This window comes from Notothenia coriiceps, unplaced genomic scaffold (assembly GCF_000735185.1).
Source record: "Notothenia coriiceps isolate Sejong01 unplaced genomic scaffold, NC01 NC01_scaffold00037250, whole genome shotgun sequence".
Classification (NCBI taxonomy): Eukaryota; Metazoa; Chordata; class Actinopteri; order Perciformes; family Nototheniidae; genus Notothenia; species Notothenia coriiceps.
The window spans coordinates 15,116,154-15,133,273 of record NW_011369951.1 but is presented as its reverse complement, the minus strand read 5'-3'; the positions used below and the strand labels follow the sequence as shown (position 1 = coordinate 15,133,273).

Genomic DNA, 17,120 nt, shown 5'->3' with positions numbered 1-17,120 from the left:
CTGAACTAATGTGGTGGTGCTAGCATGGCTAAAAACACACAACATACTCATGAATTGCCATTAACAGTTTATTACACAGTGAAACATTATTGACCTAGAATGAACATGTGCACTGCATCTATGTTAGGAACAAAAGTAAGGAATGCTTTTAATTTGTTACAAAACAGTGCATCGTGACTAAGGAATGCCTTTAAGTATCAGCAGTGTTAGGAAAATATGTTGGCTCCAATGATGCAAACCGTTAGTTGAGTTTGGAGAGCACACTAAGCAGTGCTGAGGCGCTCAGTGGTGGAAGAGCCGCAGGTTGGTGTGCACCAGAGTGATGCCCTGCTCGTTACAGGCATCAATCACAACCTGATCAGCAGCAGAGCCCGCTGGAGCTGCGATGAACCCAACACCACTCTACACAAACACACAGGGAAGTAACGTTAGTAAAGTTATATTTTCAAAGTTGAAAGTGTTCCCACAAGGTAAGACTTAAACAGGTGTCTGCAGGCCATTCCCATGCAATACAACCCATGCCTATGTGAAAGATGTTATATTTACCCGTTTGGCACGATCTATGTTATCTCTGAAGGGGAAGAAGGCGTCAGAGCTGACGGCCACAGCCTGCAGGGAGCTGATCCAGTTCTTCTTCTCAGTCTCTGACAGAGGCTCAGGCACCTCTTCAAATTTCGACTTCCAAACGTCCAAGTCTGGGCCCTGTCAACACACAATACGGGACCTTTCAGTTACTCTCAATGTCTCAAACATTACATGTGGACTGTGTGTGCTTGACGGCCAGTGTGGAAGCAGTATAAACAAAATGTATTCAAGTCAGATGTAATGCAGCCATAGCTAAGTTGCTATAGCTCTGTTTTGAGCTAAATCAAACCTGATAAGAATGACCAGTCACTGAGAAATGTGTATACTTAAAAAAGGTAGGGTAGGTAATTCACTTCAGAAACACTTTGTTATATTCCATGGAATGCTCTTAACATCCCGATAGCAATGAATAAATGAAATGCTTTGACAATAAATATATACAAATATTTAATCTGTGGAAGCCGTGGCGCAGTAAAAAGCAGGTCCAATGATCTGCCGCGGGCCGAGGCAGATCAGTAGACAGAGCTGGCAGTAAGAAATTATTGCAGGTATTGCTGGAATTATCTTCCTACCACAACAGTACAACTTAACTACTGCTTTATCCTCAAAGTGTTTGCTGCCCGTTGTTACCCACTTACCTCTCCAATGGTGTCGCTGACATACTGGTCGATTGCGTTGGCAATCTCCGCTCGCTTCACACCGCTGCGGAACTTCATGTTCAGGACCTGAGGGTGGTGTCTCAGCCACCAGTTATCAGCTTTGTCCCCTGCCAGACGGGTGCAGTGGATACGGGACTGCTGCCCTGCTCCAATACCAACAACCTGTAAAACACAGAGAAACATTAGAGTATAAAGTGTAGGTCTCATTCGGATTCCCCTCTCCTCCCTTTGTCTGCCTGTTCTTACCTGTCCATCTTTAGCGTAGCAGACAGAGTTGGACTGAGTGTACTTGACAGCGATGGTGGCCACAGCCAGGTCCCGCACAGCTCCCACTGAGAGCTTCAGAAAGGTAAACACTTTGATGAGATTGTGAAAACAATAAAATAGTTATTTAAAACAAGGACATAAGTACACTACAGTGCCTCACCGAGCCCTTGGAAACAACGTTGCTGAAGAACTCTTTATCGATCATCGCTCCATTCCTCTTCTGTTTGAGATAGAGACCAAACAGCACTCTGACCTCCGCCTCATCCGGCACATACTCTGGATCCATCTGGGATTAAGGCGCACATTGTCAATAGGAACATTTACCTTAACCCTCATTCTAATGATCATTATTTAAACATGATGATGATAAAAACCTCTCACCTGAAGCACACAGTAGTTGCCATTCTTCTTCTTGCAGAGGATCTTAAGTGCCTCCTCATCATAACCAGGAGCGATGATACCATCAGACACCTGAGAGCACATTTATGAATCATCAAAGCAATGTTGCAGCAATAAAACTAACAGATTATTTGTTCTTTTCTTTCTTACATATTATTTTACCTCTCTTGATATGATCTTGGCAGTGGGAACATCACAAACATCGGACACAGCGATGAAGTCTCCAAAAGAGGACATTCTGTCGGAGCCCCTGGCCCGGGCGTAGGCCGTGGCGAGGGGGGAGAGGTCCTTCAGCATGTCGTGCACCATGCACACCTTGGCCTCCTCCTCACTCAGAGGAACTCCCACGGCAGCGCCTTCAGAAGAAACACGAAGAGTCATTTTAATATAAGGAACTACATTTCAGCTCCATATTTATACCCTGGAGAAGAATCTGCGTGTCTTTTCTCACCAGCAGGGCTGACATGTTTGAAGGAGGCGGCAGCAGCCATGCCAAGGGCGCTCTTCAGCTCTCTGACCAGCTGCCAGGCGTTCAGAGCGTCACACAGGTTGATGAAGCCGGGGGAACCGTTGACCACTGAGAGGGGGGGGGGAATGAATGATGTCAAGGCGAGGTTATTTTTTGTTGTACTTTTTGTCAGAACTTTTTTGACAAGGTTATTTTTACTTGTTTGATAAGGACAGTGCATGTTATATTATACATCAGTATAAAACACATGTAAAATGCTGGAGCTAGAAATATGTTAATTTATATCAGTAGTTTCCAGTATTTTAGGGGTCAGCGATGTTGAGAGGACACTACTTCCAAAATCACTGCCTGCTTTATATGTCATCTACACTTATTAGTTTCTTTCTTGGCACGAAATGAGCTATAGAGACAAAAACTGCTTTTGTTTGAGGCTGCTAACATGTTGGGTTTCTGCTGTAGAGTTGGGCTTTTTTTCTATGGAGACTCTTTTAAAGGCAGGCCTCAAGTGGCCATTCAATGCACTGCAGTTGTTGGTACTTCAAGATTCACTGCCCTACACAGGTTGGCAATTGTTAAAAAGGTCTTCATATAGTATGCCATAAAAAAACAGTTTAAGTTTGCCTTTAAAAGTCATTGTATTGTAGCAAAGTGTAGTATAGTATCTTCTCATCTGACTCAAAGTAAGCAAAGAAGTGTATTTTCCAAAATGTTAAACTCCTACTTTAAAGCCAAACTTATAAACAATGACTGCTTCAGGTCAGAGGAGACAGCTGTGATGGGATGCGGGGGGGGGTCTTTACCTTTGAGGGGGAGGGCTGGGCGCAGGGTGTAGAGCTGGGCGGGGGCTTGGTGGGGGTTCATGCCGTAGCGAAGAGGCAGCTGTGAAACACCACGGCTGTACTGTCCACGAAAGTAGTCAGATATGGCCTCGTCATACTGAGCTGTGTGTGTGAAGGCCTGAAGAGCAGAGAACAAATACACACTGATGATGAACCAAATATATGAAAATTAAAAACACTTAATCTTTTGTTTTGTACCAAATGCAGAGTTATTTTCGTTAAGGCATCAAGATACAATGTATCCAAAGAATTGAAGGTCAAAATTCCTATATATTTTTTAAGACCATTTCTGCACTGTTTATATCGGTATCCCAAAGCAAAGCAAAGCAGTAAATCATGTGATCTTAAAACTGATCTGTTTTTGTGTTTAGCCATAAGTTCAGTTGGACTTCAAAGTCCTGATGTTAAAATCTGTAAACAAATATTTCAACACTTAAAAACAGAAATCCTTCACTGGACTGGACTTTGACTTGCACTGAACCTCAAACATAATTACGGAGCCCCCTAGGGGACATGGAGAAGAAAAAAAAGTTATTTACAAAAATATATATATATATATGTTTTGCGAGATATCGCATAACCTTTGCGAGATCTCGCAAAACTTTGCATTTAGCTCAATGTACTTCCTGGTCAGTTCGGCTGCTACGGCAACACAGAAACCAAAACAATGGAACGGTTCATCAATTTTACTTTGAGCTTGGCCTTAAATATAAAGATATAACATCAGTGCTTGGCAATAGGCACGGGTTTCACACATAGACTGTGTGTGTGTGTATATATATACATATATATATTAATATAAAGGGTTTCACATAAGTGAAGACACCTCAAGAGAACACTCAGAGCGAGGGGACATGCATGTCCCTCTGAGCTGAGTTATTGACAGATTCTAATTTCACGGATCAATAACTCATGAACATAACGTTGTAAAAATACAAACAACATGACTTTACAATCATAGCAAGGTAGACATGAGCTACAGTCGTTTTTATCAGAACAGTTCGATACACGCCGTCATCCGAGCTAAACATCAAGAATTGGTCACAAGCTTGAGGAGGGAGAGGAGTGCTTAGGGACAGTCTACAAACTGCAACAGGGTTTTGCGAGATCTCGCAAAGGTTTTGCGATATCTCGCAAAACATGTATTTTTTTTTTTTTCAAATAACATTTTTTTTTCTTCTCCATGTCCCCTAGGGGGCTCCGTACATAAATCAACCTAAAATGAATACTGGGGAAAAATAAATACCTTATCTGAAATCAGTTATTTGATCAACATTACATTATCTGACTTTAGCCTCAGAAACCTCAATGTTTAATCAGCATATAATGGGTTAGGTTACTGTAATCACTTTGAAACCTGCTCAATCATTATTGAGCCAAAAGCAGGATTCAACACAAGTCTGAACAGTGATGGGCGGGATGAACAGATGTTTTACGTAGAAGTAGTTAAAGGATCAAGAAAGGCTGATAGCGAGACATTAAAACGTTTAAATAAAAAAGAGCTCTAGTCAAATATTGAAGTTTGATTGGGAAGAAGGTTTATAAAATGTGCTCCAGAAGTGTGGAGTAATTGTATTACACATAATACAGATAATCTACCCCTAAATATCCTAGTTCGTATATATCCAAATTAAATGTTGGGAAAATATATAAAGTGGCGTTACTTTTAGGGCCAGAGTCCTGCGGGTTTCCAGGGTTGTATCTTTGTCTCCTGAACTCTCCATCTCCTTGGCAACCAGCAGGTAGTCAGCAGGATCACACACTATAGCGACGCGAGCATGATTCTTTGCAGCCGCTCTTAACAGAGTTACTCCACCTGGGAAGGAAGAAACACTTGTTGATGCACAATCTAAATAACTATGTTTTAATGTAAAGTGATATACTTATATTCAGGTAATTGACTACATGCACACAGCCTCCTCTGCACACTCACCGATATCGATCTGCTCCACGGCATCGTCCACTGTCACACTCGGGTTAGAGACCGTCTTCACAAAGGGGTAAAGGTTGCACACCACCACTCTTTAAAAGAACAACACAGAATGAATGTCATACTCCTAATAAAGATCATCATCATAAAAAATAAAACACACAAAAATATACAAGCATATCTTACTGCAACACATACAAAACAACAACATTGCCATTTAGGGCGACTTTCTACAAAGTGATATCAGAGTTAGAAAATGAGCAACATTCAAACAGTGCAGCTGTAGAAAATTCATAAAGACATAAGAGAAAACTGTATTAAACATCTATGAATTAAAGGAATAATAACAAATTGAACTACATTGTAATCCTAGCTTTAAAAGTCTGTATATGCTCAAGGCCTTTGATTGATTGATTGATTGATTGATTGATTGATTGATTGATTGATTGAAGGCCTCCCAGAAAGAATTCATTGAGAGTTTTACTTTTAGTTTTTTTAAGCAACACTGTGATCAAGAATCATCTTTCATCCTAATCAGATGATTGACTCAACCTCCCCCTAATTTATCAACTGGTCAAGAGTCAAGATAAAGAAGTAGATATGTATGTGTGTTTATCAGATTTCTAATCAAATGTACAGTTGAATTCCCCAAATACCAAATCTGTAAAGTCTGATTTAATCACATTTCAGTGGTAATCAAATGAGAGTCACAGGACTAGCTTGAAAGCAGGAGCAGCACGTTTCTATTAACTCGGAGGCTAAATGAACTACACATGCTTCCTAATGAGACAACACAAGTTTTTATTCTAATTATACTAGCTTATGATCTGCCACAGGCCGTGCATGCTCTTTGATTAAACTGGGCTTTGTAGGAAATGTTTGTAAATCCTACCTTTTCTCCCCAAATATATCCATTATGCTATTTTAAACCTGAGACTGTAATAAAATATCCAATGTCAGTGATAGGTGTGAGTTTATGTTTTAGACTTTGTTGCTGGGCTTCTCTTACCTGACCAGGCTGTAGCCGAGCTTCTCCATGTCTGCGGTGTCAGAGGGGGTTTTCCTGGCCAGGATGCCCCCATGGACAGCGGGATGCAGGGTCTTCACTCTGCCCCCCAGCATCTCTGGATGTCCAGTCAGCTCAGACACATCCCTGACACACAGCAGAGGCACACACAGGTTACAGAGGGACAGAGCTGATATGTGAATTTGGGAAAAACACACTAGTGTATTATTTTAAGGACTACTCGAGTACCCACCTGACAGCCAGGCCAGCCTCTCGCAGGGCTTTGGCTGTGCCCCCTGAGGCGACCAGAGACAATCCAACATCCACCAGCCTTTTGGCAAAGTCCACCAGTCCAGTTTTGTCTGACACACTCAAAAGTGCTGCAAGGACAGATAAAGAGGATACTTACAAAACAACTTAAAGGCAAGCATTACGACGGACACAAAAGAGGAGTACAAGTAGGTTATAACGATATAAAGCAGGCCACGTTGGCTAGTGTTAGCCAGAGTGCTAGCAGCCTGCATGTCGCAGATAAAAACTTCTTAATTTGTTCAGTTTTAAACAGAAAGTCTTACCAAGCTCTGAGGAGGCCATGTTAGATTCACGTTGTCAGTCTGCAGTGTGTGTGTTGTAGAGAGGGTTCAGCTCAGTCTCCACTCTGTGATACAAGGATAACTCCAAAATAAGTTTTGTGTAGGATGAGACAAATCTACACGGTTTTCATTGCCTCATCATGTGCTTCAAAACTGCGAAGACCCGCCCTGCTGAGGACGGCCCGCCCATTACAAACAAGCGCACCCAAAATGGCTACACTGCGCAGAAAATGCGCATTTTCAACCGAAAGTACAACAATTACGATAAGTAATGTAATTTATTTATAGTATGTCAAAGGGTAAAGATATCTGGGTCATTCAAGAATTGGAGGAAATGTCCCACATGTAAAAAAATCAAATAATCCATGCCCAAAAAGCTAAAACATGCACTTGTTGTGTTATTCTTGAGACAAGATGCATATATAGTTGTAGAAAAAGTGGTTTCAAAATATTATTTAAAATATCTTCTAGCTCTCGAATACCCTAAAATTGCCTTTTTTGTCCCAGCTTCTTGGTGACCAACTTGCATGTCAAATATAACATTTAAAATAGGGTTTCTATTTACTTTTGTTGGTATTATTCTATTGATATGTCACTTGTAATGGTAAAATCAATTTGTTAAATCATAAACACATTTTAAATAACAGTAATTTTACACTGAGAGTGTGTCCCACAACCATAGGCTGTATGCGCGCAACCCAACTTTTTTAGCTTGGCAGAGGAAGTGAAAAAGCTGTTTGTCACATGACACAGTGGAAACAAAGGACATCAGCAAGCCATTGGTAGACCAAAACTAAGTCCTCTCTTTTATTTTTAATATATATCCAATCTTGTCACTCTTGAAGGAGTGTGGCACTCATACAAACGCAACCCNCACATTATGGGGAGATCTCAAACACAAATTAATTTTGAAATGTTATCTTTCTTAGTACAGTATCTAAGTGGTGCTCCATCCTGACATAGCATGTTAACATTGTTGCAGGCTAGCATTAATTCCTGAGGTAAAAGCAAAAATTAGCATTGATTTGCAACCCTGTTACTATAATTAGCGTAACAGGGTTAATTCTTCATTGGAAAATAATACAATATTATCAAACAACATTTCTGTTGTCCTGAGTATTTATTTGTCACCTTTATGTCATTATCTACAATCAAAAGTAATGTAGCCATTTAACCCTGTTACCTTACGCAACCCTGTTACTCTAATTTCAACCCTGTTACTATATCATTTTCTATTCAAATAATAAAATTAAACCAGTTTTATCCAAAAATGACATGAGTATTTAATGTAAATGTGACTTTCTTTACTTAATAGTAAATAATTTATTGAAGAATATTTTTGAAAATATTTTTCTGCTTAATGAGTATTTGTAACAGGGTTGCACAAAGCATGGAACACAACAAATAGTGAGTGAGATCAGACGCGGTGTCTTCTTTTTTCTTGCCACCAGAGGGCAGTCAAGGACCTTGCTCATGCACATGTATGGAGGAAAGCAGTCATTGTTTTATATTTTATTTCTATATGATGTATGTGCAACGCTGCTGTGCCTGGACTTGTGAGTCACTGCACATCGTCTATTCTTCTTTAAAAATGGCCTATGTAACCTAACCTAAACTAGTACGTGAAGATTATTTTATTTTTTACTTGTGTGATCTTCTTAGTATTTTTCTCTTATTCATTGAGCATTGTTGGACGGAGCCTTACACCTGATTGTGGATTATGTCAACAAATGCTTCTCTGTAACTATTGTATATATGATAAATAAAGAATGTTCTATTTATGTATTAAATCATTTAACAGTGATGGTATGAAAACCAATAGATAAATACAAAAAATCTTCAGAACCCTATGTTCATTGTTTATTTGCACATCTATTGATTGATAAGCAATACAAAAACGAAGATTATTTGCCATTTCTTTTGGTTGATGCAGGCAGGTTGATTTTTTTTGCTAATCAGCACAACTGAAGGTTATATTGTCACCAAGCAGTGCCACGAACATCATCACTTATGTCGGCTGTAGCCTAATTGGTAAAACACCTGTAACATACATTTCCTGCAACAATAAACTTTATTGGCAAAAAACGGTGCATTTTTGCTGCTTTGGAACAGCGTTTTAAGTCGGACAGATGTGAATTTATTGGGCCCCGTCACTCACTCCTTTACTCGGCCATTAGTTAAGTGACAGGACAGCGCCCGGGAAACCTGCACCAATACGTGTGATTACGTTAAAAGATCGCACAATCTGTTCATATTTACGTAATGAGGCCGACATTTTGCTGATTGATTAAACTACAGGGTGTAAATATGTTTAAGGGCTCCTTGATTTATGATCTAACAAAGCAAAAAAGATCTCCATTTATTTGTCTAACTATGAAAATGGGAGTTTCTGGTAAACGCTGTGTTTTTGACATCTCAGGGGCGAGCTGAGTGATTCAATAGACAGTGAAACATTTTAATAGAAAGACACAGGATTCAATATGCATTATCGGGTAAAAAGGAAAGAGGCAGGAAGGCCGTCAGCACTTTAGTTGGGCTGGCCCTTGAGAAAACTGACAGAATTATCAGCAGAACTGTAATTTACGCAGGGAATTTTTAATCAACATGGCTGGTGTTTTCCGATTAAATTAGGAGAGAGACGTAATCAATGACCTCCATATATTGCTGCACTGCCTTATCAATTAGCTGTGATTTTTTGTACTGTGTCAGAAGGGCCTGTGTCATAAAACAGGCCAGATGGCATTTGTCATGCAGCTGACAAGTCACACAACTAAATGAGCGCCTATTGATTCCCATGATTTTTCATCAGCCAAATTAAAAACTGCACTTGATGGAGGTTCAGACTGCAAGCTTGTTATGTATTCTACTCACGCTATTAAATCAATTCTAAAAAAGTTCAACGAAAACTCTTTCAAAGTCATTTAAGTTAAACATGTAGATTTTATGAATTGAACATGTTTTTTTTGTTGCTGCTACATCTCAGGCCTTTCCCAGGCATGGTTAAAGCTCTGAAGTCACTTAAATTCCTGTGTAGATATTAAACTGCAAAAAGCTCCAGAGCATTTATAAATGTTTCTTAATTTACCATTGTTTCTGATGCACTACCTGAGGTTCCTATCTTCATTTTTGTCAAGCCTGTGAATTTCATTTTCAGGCAAATGCACTGCCACTGAAAATATGTTTAAAATCGCATGCAAATAAAGGGAGTTTCTGGTAAATGCTATGTGTTTGACATCTCAGGGGTGAGCTGAGTGATTCGATAGACAGTGAAACATTTAATAAAAAGACACAGGCTTTGGCAAAATAATATTTTTTGCATGCTTTACTCTTATTGGACCCTCATGGTCCAGGGACCCACATTTTGAGAGTTATTTACCAACCGGTCACCAACTGTGACTCCATACTTAGCAGATAACACTTGACAATGTACGGTTGCCACTGGTCTTTTTCCTAGAATTTATCCCCTTATATCATAGAATCTTAGGGGTCACAAATGTTACCACCCTACACACCATATCACATATATCAAAATGTGTGACCTTGTATCAATAAATATATGGCAACTTGTTTCATAACGGTCTAAATAAAGACTGATTTGTGTGATTTGGGGATACACAAATATATTTGCATTAACCTTCCCATAAACTGCACAAAAACCCTACTGAAAACCAATATTGCACATGATAAAACAGAGATTTGTTGTCAGTGTTTGTCAGAAAACACAAGCTTCTGCCTCTTAAGTCTTCACTAAAAGTCCCATCAGTGTGTAAAGGCACTTCCAATCACTGCAGAGCTTTGTTTTTTTCACAAGAGGGGTGTGTGTGTTTGTGTGTGTGTGTGTGTGTGTGTGTGTGTGTGTGTGTGTGTGTGTGTGTGTGTGTGAGTGTGTGTGTGTGTGTGTCCAGCTAGTTAAGAGTGCATTTAATCACTATATAAACATGTGACTGTGGTCTGAAAAGGGGCTAAATGACACCATACTGCATGTCCTCCAATCTGCTCTTTAATCACCACCCTTACAAGGGTGGCCATTAAAACGCCCCGCCGCAGTTACACACACTCATCATGCTGTTGCTCTTGGAAATTAAAATGGGCCTGTGTGACATCACCATCAGGCTTTTGATTGCTTTACTTCCTCTTCATTAACTTAATTATTTGGCTATCAGTAAACTCCTTCGAGTAATTAATATCTGAGAGCCTTGGTAATAAATAAGTCGGTGAACTGGGAATGACTTTTGCTACCAGAGTCAACGCGGTGGCTGTGAACAGGAAGCAGTTGAAAAAGATGTGAACAGAAGAGATAACCTTTCCTCTACTATGTTGCATGTCAATAAGAACATGGACAGATGTTCTGCAGGTGAGATTTAAGGAGATCGTTATGGTATATCTTTGAGATTTGATACCTACATTAATAATATATTAAGTTTTCTTCACAATAACAAATACAATATTGAAAACAAATGTTAGGTTGTCTTATGCCCCTTTAAATCAAGCAGGCCCGCTACCCCTTTGAAGCTTTGTCCTTTATGAACCCCAGCGGATGAATCCTAATGTCTTTGTTGACATTTTTTTTCTTACTTTAGCAGAAGTTGACACTTATATAAGATATACCTGCAAAACAATTGAAATGTTAGAATTCATCTCAAAACGCATCTGAATGTATTTTCTTCAACATCTTACATTAGACGCATTTAAAAAGCGTCATCCAACTTTGACCTTGGGGAGAGTTGCCATTGACCGAATGTCTTTACTGCATGTTTCAGCTGTTCCCATTATTAAGATATTGATATCACTTTAATGTTTTTAATTCCCTTGTATTTACATTTGACTGGACATACATGGGAACATTGATCAATAATAAATTCCTTTTCATTTTTTTATTTCACAGTTACACCACAAACACGTTTCAGATAAATACACGGATGATTCATCTTTTCAACCATTCAAATAAATTACTTTCATTTACATGTCAGTGACAAGAACAAATTCAGAAACACCATCAAGCACAGAAAAACCCATCAATATTTACACATAAAATGCACAAAACTAAATGTAATACAGAAGATAGTCAGCAAAGTATTTGTCCCCAAAAACATCTGGAGCAGCGGATGTTTCTGATCTTGTGTTGTTTCCTCAGTGACACAGTATGTTTAACTTCTTTTTTTGTCTTCATGATGCAGTGGAGGCTGTACATTCTCCTGCTGTCTGAACGCACCTAAGTTCAATTTGCATCCTTCATTTATGTGGTCATGTGTGTTCACTGGGCTGAGCTCCAGCTTTCAGTGGATGGAGCAAATTGACAAATTGACAAGGTGATGGCCTAGAAACAGCTACATGGAAGGAAGGGAATGAGCACCTTTTTTTCCCGGCATGCTATGACATGTACAGTACTCAAAGATGATTTTATTCAGTTTATACAGTATATTTGTGTCATTTGTGTGTATTTGGAAATTGTCTCTTGCAGAAACAGAGATATGTCCCAGTGTAATGTCTCTTCAGTGAAACCTGTTTCCTTCATGTCTGTTCAAAGTCCCGCCCCGATCTTCCTGTCGCCTCCTACTGACACCCCCTCCAGCTCCTCATCAGAGAAAGGGCTGTGGGGATTGTAGCTAACATCAGTGGTGCGCTGCAAGAAGTTTGTTGATCGTGGCTTCCCAACAGGAAAACCATGCTGGCTTTCCTCCTCTTCTTCTTCTTCCTCCTCGTCCTCCTCCTCTTCCTCCTCTTCTACATCCTCCATATCAAGATCCATCCCTCTGTCGTCCTGATCCAAAGCTCGCCTGCTCTCATTTGATTTGTCCGTGACTGTTTTTTTCCCATTGCGTAGTCTCTGTGCGTCGGACGGAGCAGAGGCAGCCTGCTCCTTCGCCTTACGGCTGCGTTTCCACTTCATCCGGCGATTTTGGAACCAGATCTTGACCTGGGGAGGGACAACAGAGTAAAAAAAATGTTTACAACACGGTAATACTTAGGATATTTCATCCAGAGTTTGTCTGAACAGATATCTTATTTGCAGCTCTAGAACAACAATTACTTCTTTTTTTAAAACTGACAGTTTATTTTGATTTGTATAATATCTTCTCTCTGTTTTTGAGTCTTGAGTGGGACCCTTCCGTTTCAAGTTTTGTCCATAGCTGCAAAGAAAAATATATGGAGCATATTTGTACCTTTTATTTTCCCACTGAAACTAAAGAGCAAAGACTAATTCTCTACTGTGGAACTTCCACAATGCATAAGAAACTCCCCTCTGTATCTTTGATCTCCCTTAATTTGTGTCATCCAACAATAAAATAAGTGCTTAAAATATAATATTATTTAAATCTTACATATAAAATGTAGAGGAAACAAAATACCCTAATGTATTTTTTCTGCTCTTTGTGAAGATAAACTCACTTTGGACATCATAAAGTGGAGACATTCAGTCATGCATTCAAAATCCTCCTCTTTTTTAAATCTGTACATACTGTAAGGTGACACTTTTGCAGAATGTCATTTTAACATCTGTCAATTTATCCCTTTTGCTATGATAGAGGTATATTTAATTTGACATTTCACAAATACACTTAACTACAATATACCGATGCCTACACTTCGTGCAATGTTGAATTGCTTGTTATTTGTTTTGAGGGAACTCATGGCTTGTTTTTAAGGTGTCAGTGATGTTGTTTTTCATGATGAAACAAAATGTGCCTGCCCTTAATTATTGAAGTGATTTAAGATCCAGCAATCCTGATAGAGTGTGCTGCTGCTGTCCTGTAGCAGACTGTCTGATGTTCAGTTTAACACGTTCAGTTCGCTCCTCATTTCTGTTTCTTAGGATTGTAAATCACCTTTAAAAATAACCTGGTTTCTGGTGAAGTTTGGTCTGGTGCTTCTTACCTGTGTTTCAGTCAGCATGAGTGAGGTGGCCACTTCAAAGCGTTTGGGCCTGGACAGGTATTTGTTGAGCTTGAACTGGTTCTCCAGCTCCAGCAGCTGCTGACTGGTGAAAGCGGTGCGGGGTCTCCGGCACTTCCCCAGGAGACCTGCCTGAGGGCCGGCTGGAGGAGGAAGAGCAAAGGCATCAGTGTGGGGCATGTGAGTGGGACGGTAACATTTAATAATGATTTCCACTTTTTTTTCTCATTTGACATCACAGATTCCTGGTTATTTCAGTTATATTCAGTTTAACACACAATGTCTAAATATGATTGTTTTGACAAATCAAATCAAACTTATTTTGAAATATCTGCCCTTTATAGAAGCTTCAAGTCTTAAATTAAATATGTTGCAAGCAACTGCTGTCTGTCTTTTTTATAATACCAAGGACATAGGAAGTTCAATATATTTTGTGGGAGGGATCAGCACACATATGCCCGCACTCTCTCGCCATCATTAACTATAATAGCTTTACTCCAGTTTATTGTTGACGGGGGGACACGGCAGAAGCAGGCGCAGAGGCCATAAAAACACAGGCATGCCATTAACTTAATGAAAATTCAATGAAGGCTTTTGGGATTTTATTGATGAACTACAGAACGTTTTAGGTGTTTGTTTATAGTTTCTTCGTCACACAAAGAAAATTTTCATCGAGTTGGCATTTATAGAGAAATAAATGGGCCAAAATGTAGGCCTAAATGTGACAGACAATACAGATAAGCAGTAAACACAGACCAGAGCTATACTGTACGGGACAAGGTTGGGCTGTTATTACCACTAAATATATGAAGATCTCGTTTATTGAGTAAAATAAAAAATAATACAGAGTACGACTAACAAAAATAAAGTATTAGTATACAAGCTAAATTAATTTAGGACAGGAAATTATCAGTTTGAAAAAAGGAAGTCAAACGCTGAAACTGCATGTTTCTGTATGATCTTAGACATTATAATATTTTCTTTATTTAAATCCTTTTGAATCTTAAAGAGAGATCATTTTCGGTAGACTTGATAATAGGCCTACGTGATAATTAAGGTCTACTTAATTGATTAATGTTACAACGAAAACACCATAAACAATAAATAGGCCAGCAAAAAAACAAAGGATTAATAAATCGTTATTAATTAGGCCTTTTATTTTAACTACTACAACAGTTGGGTTACGATAATATCAGGATGAATAATTGAAACGGAACACGAATCAAGCTTAGTCAACAATTTAATCATTTTCATCAGACAGTATTTCTGTTAAATTCGTTTCAGCATCTTGGCAGTTCTTCAGAGGTGAAGCAGTGTAATTAAAAACTGTAAAACCTGATAAGGGAAAGCGGTGCATGATTGATTTGGGTCTGTCTGTGATTTAGAAAATGAAACAATATTTTCACAACAGGACAGTTATTTCTCTCAATTAGCTTATCCCTTGACTTTTTAAGTGTGGATATTTTTGACATTTTAAATTGATTATACTTACTGCTGTAATCTGGCAGCCTTGGCATCATGATCCCGGCGCGGATCCAGTGCTCCAGGGGCAGAGAGCCCGCCATGGCAGCCATCTTCAGGTGGTCCGGGTAGGTCTGTGTGAAACCGGTGTATGCGAACGCGGGGTGATGGCCACCCAATGCGGATAAAGGGTACATGGGGGCAGGATACATGCCGGGGATTGAAGCCAGTCCTGGATGAGGGAGATTAAGGAGACCCGGTTTGTGAAGTAGTCCCTGAAGTTGTGCGGCCCGCGGAGAAGGTGTGTCCGCGCGGCGGCAGGACACCGGGCTGCCTGCCGGGCTGTCGCTGCTCAGACCGGGGGAGAGGTCTCGGCTCACCCGGTGAGTCTCATCAGCGAGCAGGGCGTCAATTCGGAAGTTTTTGGATTTCTCCATCACGACTTCACTTAGGAGGAGAGCAGTCTTTAAAAAATGCCAACTTTGGCGGGTGCCTACCCTAACCGTAACCCTGTGCCGTGCGTCACAAACTCATACGTTCTCTTTATATTCTCAAAAAAAGTTTAGGCAAGTCAAAACAAGTTACAGCCTAATTATCAAAAGTAAGCATTAAAGCATGATCTTATCTTATGACTAAATTACTGACATTTGCGTGTGCATTCCTCCATCTATGACGCTAAATTGCACTTGCACATGTCACTCTGCAACATTGCGTCCGTCCTGGTGTTTAACACTAACTTCAAGAAGAGGCATGCGTCTCCCTGCATGAGCTGTGCCTCCCCCCCCCCCTGCAGGCTGGTGTGCGCTGGGATTGGCTGGAGGCTGGCTGCTGTGACGGGCCTCTAATCAGCTAATTACTCGCTCGTTTCTCCCCCCAGAAAGCATTCAGAGTGAGGTAATGTCCAACCCTTGTCCCGCCTGCAAACACCTTCAACTGCATCAAAGCGTGGAGGTACATTAGAAGATTAGCAGATTGTATTTTCAGTATCTATCTTACTGCCAGATGCTCCTAGCTACCTTGCCATAAACAAAGAATTATAGTTAACTAATTATTAGTGCTGCAAACATCCTCCACACCTTGGCAACACATATTGGCCGTTTTTCAGCATGCTGGATGTTTCTGCTTAACTCTGGTTGTGTGACGTTAAAAAATTCAAGCATTGTGTCCATTCCAGTATTTAAAACATTTATATTAATGGCTTTCTTCATTCTCATACTCAGGCCATACCAATGCCATTAAAGTTTACGATCAGGAATTGCACACAAACCATATAAAAGTGTAATGACTTGGCAGAAAAGGCTATAAGTTAATTGGTCCTCTGCTTAAGGTGAACTAATGCCATTTTAAGACCTGAAAAGGGGAAGTGGAGTCTCACTTGTTCTTTTCAACATGGTTTTATGTCTGTCAGCTGAATGTGGTCTAATTCACTGTTATGTCACTGACAAAATTCAACCATGTCAGAATCAGAATCAGAAACGGGTTTATTGCCAGGTAACACATACGAGGAATTTGACTTGATGTCATGGTGCATACATCAAATATAAAACAAAGAATCTCCATATAAAACAAGAAATCTAATATAAAACTAAAAATCTTTAAGGACACTGTAATAAAATATAGGTAAATAGCAATAACATAAAGCAGTAATTTACATCAAAATTGAATGCAATGAGTTATAGAATATAAAATATGAAATATGAAATAAGAATATGTGCAGTAAGCAGTATTTCAAAATTATGTAAATGTAATAACACATTTTTAAATGGGCTTAATCTGTTGGAAAATTTGAATTTTGATATGCTTCTTAGAGACATTTAATGTAACTGTTTTGTATTCAGAATCTGCATGTTGATGCAAACAGGAACATCATGATGCTCAGAATTATTCAAATTATTGCATTTAAAAGTGCTGGGGCTTCCCCCACCTAATATAGCCTTTAATTGTTAATCATTTAGAGTTAGTACATTTCCTATAATTTCCAAATGTCGTTTTAGAGTCTGAATACTAGATGGCTTATT

General features: G+C 39.5%; 2 protein-coding genes across 2 annotated transcripts; both read right to left on the bottom strand.

Moving 5' to 3' along the window:
- Nucleotides 1-54: 54 nt before the first annotated feature.
- atic (5-aminoimidazole-4-carboxamide ribonucleotide formyltransferase/IMP cyclohydrolase) lies at nucleotides 55-6,901 on the bottom strand. Its single transcript, XM_010796461.1, has 14 exons — nucleotides 6,730-6,901; nucleotides 6,408-6,534; nucleotides 6,158-6,301; nucleotides 5,152-5,240; nucleotides 4,883-5,034; nucleotides 3,180-3,336; nucleotides 2,362-2,487; nucleotides 2,073-2,266; nucleotides 1,893-1,982; nucleotides 1,672-1,797; nucleotides 1,491-1,583; nucleotides 1,224-1,406; nucleotides 547-702; nucleotides 55-402 (listed from the first exon to the last, which is right to left on the bottom strand). Exons 1-14 carry the CDS (start codon nucleotides 6,746-6,748, stop codon nucleotides 283-285), a joined length of 1,776 nt encoding a protein of 591 aa, XP_010794763.1. The 5' UTR covers nucleotides 6,749-6,901; the 3' UTR covers nucleotides 55-282.
- A 4,708-nt stretch (nucleotides 6,902-11,609) lies between these two features.
- Nucleotides 11,610-15,565, bottom strand: mnx2b (motor neuron and pancreas homeobox 2b). Its single transcript, XM_010796460.1, has 3 exons — nucleotides 15,134-15,565; nucleotides 13,624-13,784; nucleotides 11,610-12,664 (listed from the first exon to the last, which is right to left on the bottom strand). Exons 1-3 carry the CDS (start codon nucleotides 15,537-15,539, stop codon nucleotides 12,269-12,271), a joined length of 963 nt encoding a protein of 320 aa, XP_010794762.1. The 5' UTR covers nucleotides 15,540-15,565; the 3' UTR covers nucleotides 11,610-12,268.
- Nucleotides 15,566-17,120: the final 1,555 nt, after the last annotated feature.